Raw genomic sequence first — 6,770 nt, 5'->3', positions numbered from 1 at the left:
GTTGAAGTCACAATTTGGTGTCCTCTGTGCATGTTCTTTGAGCCCAGTTTAGTTCACATCCTATAAAGATGACTCAGGCAGCCATCTCAGAGCCCCCCACTATTCTGCTGGCTCCCAGTTGCCCACACTATACAACAGGCAGGAAGCTATGGCGCCCACCCCACTCCTGCTCACAGAGACAGCATCTGTGAAAGTGAGGACATCCCCACCCCCAAAAAGTCTTTCCAGGGAAGTTAGGGCCACAAACAAGCTCTCTTTGTCAGCCATGGCATTTGAAGGTCTGTTGAGGCTGAAAGTTCAGAGAGAGTGGGGTAGTAGGTCAGGAATCCAAGCTGTTGATAATTGCTTCTAAAGCAGTGTGTAGCAGCGGCTGAAGGTTAGATCGAAGCATGCTTTGGCTGGCCGTCGAAGCCAGCAGACATGGAACAGGCCTCACCAGCGGCAGGGTGGCGTGTTAAGATTATCCAAGCTGGCTAGAATCACCAGGGCGAGAGGAAGCATAAAGTCAATTAAAAATGTTGAATATTTGATATAGATTCTCGGGGAAACCCCCCCCAAGTGTCTGTCACTGATAATAATGTTATTTTTGGCCGGGGGGGGATTTTAACAGTCGGCTACAGTCGCAATACAAGCAGCGTGTCCCCGCGAGGCTACGTCCCCAGCAGTACTCCCCAGCAGTCCAATTACAACACAGTCAGCACTAGCATGAATGGATATGGAAGTGGCGCCATGGCCAATCTAGGGGTCCCTGGCTCGCCTGGATTTCTTAATGGCTCCTCCGCTAACTCTCCCTACGGCAGTAAGTGTCTGTTTTTGTCACACGTCATCACGCAGATTCATATTCACTACAAAGTCGAGTGTGTGTATTGCTTGGATGTTCTGTGATGTGAGCTACTGGATAAAAGGAAGGGTGGCCCCAGAGGCTGGGCGTCCAAATGACAACTACAAATTGACCTAATTCAGCCCTCCCCCACAACGCCATCTCATTGGCCACCAAAATAAGATCTGAACCACACGGGGCTGCTCAATTGGAAGAGAGAGCCCGGCCCCCAAAGCGTTTGCCTGTTATCCAGAGTGGCCGAGCCGAAGCATGTCGTGTCTTGTTTTGTGGCCCCTCCCCGTGCGAGGCGAGGCCCTCAGAGCTCTCGCTGTGGTGCTGCACCACGGCCCGCGCGCGCGTGCTGACCATGTTTGCTTTGTTGCAGTAGTGCCGTCCAGCCCCACCATGGCAGCCTCTTCGGTCACCCTCCCTTCAAACTGTAGCAGCACACACGGCATTTTCTCATTCTCACCTGCCAATGTCATCTCCGCAGTGAAACAGAAGAGCGCTTTCGCGCCCGTGGTCCGGCCCCAAGCCTCGCCTCCTCCTTCCTGCACCAGCGCCAATGGGAACGGACTTCAAGGTGAGGGCGGCGTGGGTGGGTGCTCAGGCCCAATGGCCCCTTCGGAAACCCCTTGCACGCCTGTGGCATTGCATGTGCTTCACTGGTCTGCATCTTCCTTCCTGCCCCACAGCCTGGTCCTCGAGCCGAGCATAGATGATTCTGCCTCTAGGTTTTGTCCAGCCCACTCTTCCTATGCACTGACCTTGACTCAGCCCTTCCATGCCCGAAGGGGTGGAGCCTCACTTGAGGGGAAAGGAGAGGATGAGCAGAGCAGAGCCCCACTTAGCAGAGCACCCAGGCCTGGCCCTTCTCCACGCAGGGTATGGCCCTGTCCTTAGTGTTAAGCTTTCAGCGTCCTTATTAAAGGGACAGCAGAAACCGGCTAAGAAATGGGTGGCAGGTCACTGTGCCGTCTGGGGGTGCCCATCCCAGACTGTGTCTGCCCCACTTTGCCGTGAGGCAGAGCCATTATTTACAGCTTCAGGACAGGAACTCTACATGGCTTTGCTTCTTCTTGGAAGGGGCTGACCCAGGGCAGGGTGTGTACCATTGCTGGGTGGCAAGGCTGTCTGTGGTTGGGAGTATGTTCTCTCTTGGTTCTGAGGGAGAAGGGTTGGCCCAGGGGCATGAGAGCTACCACGTGGACACAGCTGTGCACAGCTGGGGCCATATGGAGCAGGCACCAAGTACCCTTCCCAGCACTGAGGGCAGCTCACGCAGTATGTGACCTGCAGTGAGTGTGGTGGTGAAGCCATGTGGGTGCCCCTAGGCCTTTGGGCTCACATGACTACCTGTGGTGCACGGGGCTACACTTACTGAAGTAAGTGTCCATCACCCGACCTCTTTCAGACACCACCTTGGGTATGTGCTCCACCGGGTGAAAGTCAAACCCATTCTCCTTTAAACACATGAACCCATTCAACCAGTATTTACTGAGTGCCTACTATGTGCCAGGCTCTCTGCTGGGTGCCGAGGACGCAACCGTGGAGAAGACAAACTGGCCCTTTTGTGAAGTCGGTGGTATATTCCACTTTGATGAACTAATGCTCAAAAAAGGAACTGGAAAGGTATCAATGATTTGAACTCATTGTCTTCACAACACCTGTCAGTTCTGACGGGAAGCCCAGGCCCCATTTGCCGCCAGCCGGCCTCAGAGCTGACCTTGGGCATCAGGCCAGCGCTGCTTAGCAGGCAGGCACTGAGGGGAGGTAGGTGTCTGTGGACATGCCCCAGCATCGAGGCCGACTAGGTGGTACCGCACAAGCAGTGTGTACACAGGGGCCTGCCAAACCATAAAGTTGTAACGGTGAGTCGGAGATAAATTAATATCGTTGAAATTAATGGACTGAGAAATTGAAGCTCACATCACTACATGAACAAATGTATTAATATGTTATACATAAATTAATGAGAACAGTCATTCTGACAAAAATTAAACAACACCAGAGTTAAAAGATTTTAAATTACATTCGGACCAGGAGTTCACTCCAGAGCTGGCTGCACTTGGCGCGTCAGTGCCAAGCTTCTCTTGTTCTGTGGAGAGAAAGCAGCACCCTGAGGTGGTGCTGTCTCCATCACTCCATGGCCTTGAGATTCCAGAGCTACTGGGCCCTGTGTGGCTTTGATCTGAGAGCCTGACTCACCCTTACGCTATAGAGCCGCTGGTAGGAGGTCAGAGCCTGGGCCCAAAGGCAGAGGGGGAAACTGAGGCAAGTCTCCATTTCATTTAGGAAAAGCAAGCCTTCAAGCCACGGCCAGGCTGGTTCCTGTCTTTCCAGAGAGTAGGCTTCCCTTTGCTTTGAACAAAATGTGGAGACATTTACGTGAAGCAGAAGCCCGTGTTCCCTCCTGCAGAGAAGGCCTTTACAGAGGGCTGCAGCGCCAGACAGGCCTGCGGGAATCATGCCACCACTGTGCCCTCACCCTAAGAAGTAGACTTACCAACACACCACTGCCACCAGCACAGCTGACTATAGCAGGGAGTTGAGTGAGTCTGGCCTCCCTGTGAATCCCAGCACAGGAGGAGTGAGCTGGGTCCACTTGAGGGTGCGCGTGGGGTGGTCCATTAACTTTGGTCTCTTCTCTTTTGCAGCTATGTCTGGGCTGGTAGTCCCGCCCATGTGAGGGACTCTGTTTACCTTCACAGCACCCAGCATCCAAGGACGGACTTCAGGGGACACGTGTAGTGTGCTAAGACGTGCTGATGGAAATGCTATCTCCAAAACTAAAAATCAGCAACGGTTGAATGCTACAAAAGACATTTAAAGATTTTATTTAAACTGTTAAGAATCAACACGCGAACAAGCCTACTCCTTCATGAACAATTCCATTTTATTGACTGAACTTTTCTCACATCTTCACATTTCTCAGTCCTGAAGATTAAGGAAAACAAAGCGATGCCTATTTTGTATAAAGTTTCTGATTCCGTCTTGGCTGTCTAGTGCGTGCTATCTGTGTGGGGAGAAGCTTCGTGAATATGCACCGTTTTGATGCCCATGCAACACTGAGGAAGAAAGCCTCGAAACATTTTTCTGTACTCATATTTAGATTCACAATGGTTGTGTATCTCTATAATGTGAAATATTTTTTTGTGGTGAAAAAAAGGGGGCCAAGGAGGTATGAGCCATTAACTGGAACAGAGGAGGATTATGACTAGGTGAATTTGGGGTGGCAGGGAGGGAGGGAGGGTTTATCATTGCTTAACTTCATCTTAATGAAATGAAACTTTGTAACTTATTGTAGTTAGAAATTGTAACTTTGATATCGAATCTCTTGCCTTCAACAAGCACACTGACAGAGAAAAAGATTATGCTACTGTCTGTTGGTTCCAATATTCTCCCACCTAGAGCTTCCTGTTAAAGCAAGTGCGGTCAGCAACATTTTTTCAACTTTCACGCACTGTAAACCTATTGCATTCTTAGGCTACTGTGAGGTCTATGTTTCTTGTACCTGAAATTGTCCTTTTGACTTCTAGACCCTTCTTCCCCGATGTGTTTTGTATGTGGTTATAAAATTGTAGACTTTTGTGATTTTGCCAAAGTTGTAGCTAAATATTTATACACTTGTCTTGAATTTTTTTCAGATCCACTTAAAATATTTAGAAAAATGAGTTTTATTCCTTATGTGTCTTATAGGGGATAAAATGCTCTCTCACGTGACGCTTCCTTTCCCATGAACACTTGCAGTTGCTAAGGGACTTTATTTTGTAACATATCAATTATAAATATTGTATTTATCTTTGAAATTTTGTACATTGCTTTCCCTGCCTTCTTTTTTTCACGTCTGTATTGGTGTTTGATCTGCCCAGTGTTGAAGCATAGGGAACGAGCAGACACCAAGAGCTTGTCTCTTTAATCCGTTTTGTTGAAGTGAACCAATGTCCTTACATTTCATTTGTACCTAAACCATTTGCTATCGTTTAGACTTTCCATCCCCCACCCCTTTTTTTATGTTGAGGAAAAGTCAAATTCATTGTTTATTTTTATATTATTTTTAAGTTATCTGAACAAATACTTTTGAAAAGAAAAGTTTGTTGTATAGTCAAAAGAAAACGGTGTCAGCCGGCCGTGACAAATTCTAGTAGGTTCTGTGCATGTGGAGCGGCCGTGAAGGGGCCACACCGTCCAGGCTGTGTTCTTATTTTATTTTTAATTTTTAATTTTTTTCGTAGAATGTAAAAAAAAAGTCATTTTAGCTGCCACCTATGACTTTGCCACATAGCTGAACTGTGTTTACTGGAAAAATTCAGAGGCCTAAAGTTTAAAATAAAATTTACTTCCGACGTTTTAATTACAAATGTTTGCCACATTAACTTCTCTGATGCCTTAAAAGTGGACTTCTTTGAAGAACTTCTGTGCTATTTTATCACAGGCTCACACCACAATTGTTAATATCTGGAGATGGGTGATGAACACACACACACACACACACACACACACACACACACACACACACACACACAGGCCAAAAGCACAAACCTCCAGTCTGCCAGTCACTTCTTCCTGGGTCTGCCTGCTGCTTTCTGCTCTCTTTAGCTCACCTTGGAGTTAGAGAGGCATTGGGGGACACTGCTGGTTAGTTCATTTTTATTTTAAACAGGACCTTTTTGTGGTCAGATCCAACAGCACTGTCTGTACATTTTTAACTGGAAAGACCTCCTTCAGACACTCCGCCTCTTAGTGCCAAACCCACCGTGAGACCAAGAAACAGGACTCTTTTTTTTCCCTTCACACTCATTGCTCTCACAGACAGCGCAGGCCTTGCAAACAGCAGCAGAAGTCACATTTAAAACAAAAAGGAGGGGACTTACAAAACTTAGACAAACACCTTCACGAAGGAATGACATAGAGCTTAGCAAGTGTTCATTCGAGGGACTCAATACGAGTAACAGAACGTCCCCAAGGGTCAGTGGGCCACACTCTGGCTTTGTGGCTGCTGACAGGGCTTAGCTACATGAACAGCCTGAGAAGTCACTTTGGAACTAAATTGCCTCGATTTATTTTGTGTAAGGAAGGGTTTGACCTAAAAAGAGCTCATGTGCACATTAGTCCGCATCCTCATGTCCGCACCCGGTTTGTGTTTTAGATCAACTAGTCAACGCCCTCATTGCTTCATTGTGTCAAAAACCGAGAGCTTCACTAAATGGTAGATTTTGCTGTCAGAGACCCTACAATAAGATTGTTTTATCTGTACATTTTTTCAGATATTTAACTGTATAAAATGTTCATTTTACACAATATTTAATTAAAGTATTTCTTGTCTGTGAATTTCACTTTTGGTAATTTTTATCTGTTTTGACTATTAAAATGACTGACAAATGAATTGGGGGTTTCATTTCCACATCCTGGGCTCCAGAGCTGGGGCTCATCAAAATCTAAATGGTTTCAGAGAACCTTCCAGAATTCTCAACCCTTAGTAAGCATCGTTCCTGAGGTGGCTGTGATGCCACAGGTGCCATCAGAAGACTTGCTGCCCACACATTTGGGTCTGAATTGTTTGTCACAAGCACCGGAGTCACAGCAGCACGGGGGTGCCCTGTACACGATCCTGAGGTCGGGAGGTTATAAGCTTCTGAATTGGAAGGCTGGATACTACTTGCTCTGGCTCCCCAACACTCACTCATCCCCATTCTCTGCAACCTCATGTACTTTTTGGCAAGAACCAGATTGGGGGAGTCTGGGTAGACACAAAGGGACATGGGTTGACAGAAAGGATGCCAGTACTGCTATGTGTCACTGGCACAAAGGGGTCTTACACTGGCCTCAGGTGGCATAGGTGGAGGTCAAGTCTGGGACTCCAGCGAGGTCAGCCATGAGCACAAGTTCTAATTTCCTCAGTCCTTGCCTATCTTCCCTCTCAGCATTTTCTCCTCAATGGCAGGCAGGC

The 6,770-nt window shown here is 47.5% G+C and overlaps 1 protein-coding gene across 15 annotated transcripts in view; it reads left to right on the top strand.

Annotated features, from left to right (window-relative positions):
• Positions 1–6,156, top strand: part of Ebf3 (EBF transcription factor 3) — a 117,999-nt gene extending 111,843 nt beyond the window's left edge. For 2 of the 15 annotated variants that reach the window (XM_006230462.5, XM_039083361.2), the window contains exons 14-17: positions 611–799; positions 1,206–1,403; positions 2,340–2,452; positions 3,478–6,151. In XM_006230462.5, the coding sequence (XP_006230524.1) occupies positions 611–799; positions 1,206–1,403; positions 2,340–2,452; positions 3,478–3,495 (518 nt within the window). In that variant the 3' untranslated portion in view covers positions 3,496–6,151. Of the gene's footprint in view, positions 1–610; positions 800–1,205; positions 1,404–2,339; positions 2,453–3,477 lie in introns of all 15 variants that reach the window. The other 13 variants (XM_039083366.2, XM_039083378.2, XM_039083394.2 and 10 more) reach the window with 10 other exon arrangements.
• The last annotated feature ends 614 nt before the right edge of the window (positions 6,157–6,770 follow it).

Source organism: Rattus norvegicus, chromosome 1 (genome assembly GCF_036323735.1).
Source record: "Rattus norvegicus strain BN/NHsdMcwi chromosome 1, GRCr8, whole genome shotgun sequence".
Taxonomy (NCBI): Eukaryota; Metazoa; Chordata; class Mammalia; order Rodentia; family Muridae; genus Rattus; species Rattus norvegicus.
Note: the sequence above shows the minus strand (reverse complement) of the source record. Positions and strands in the feature narration are given on the sequence as shown.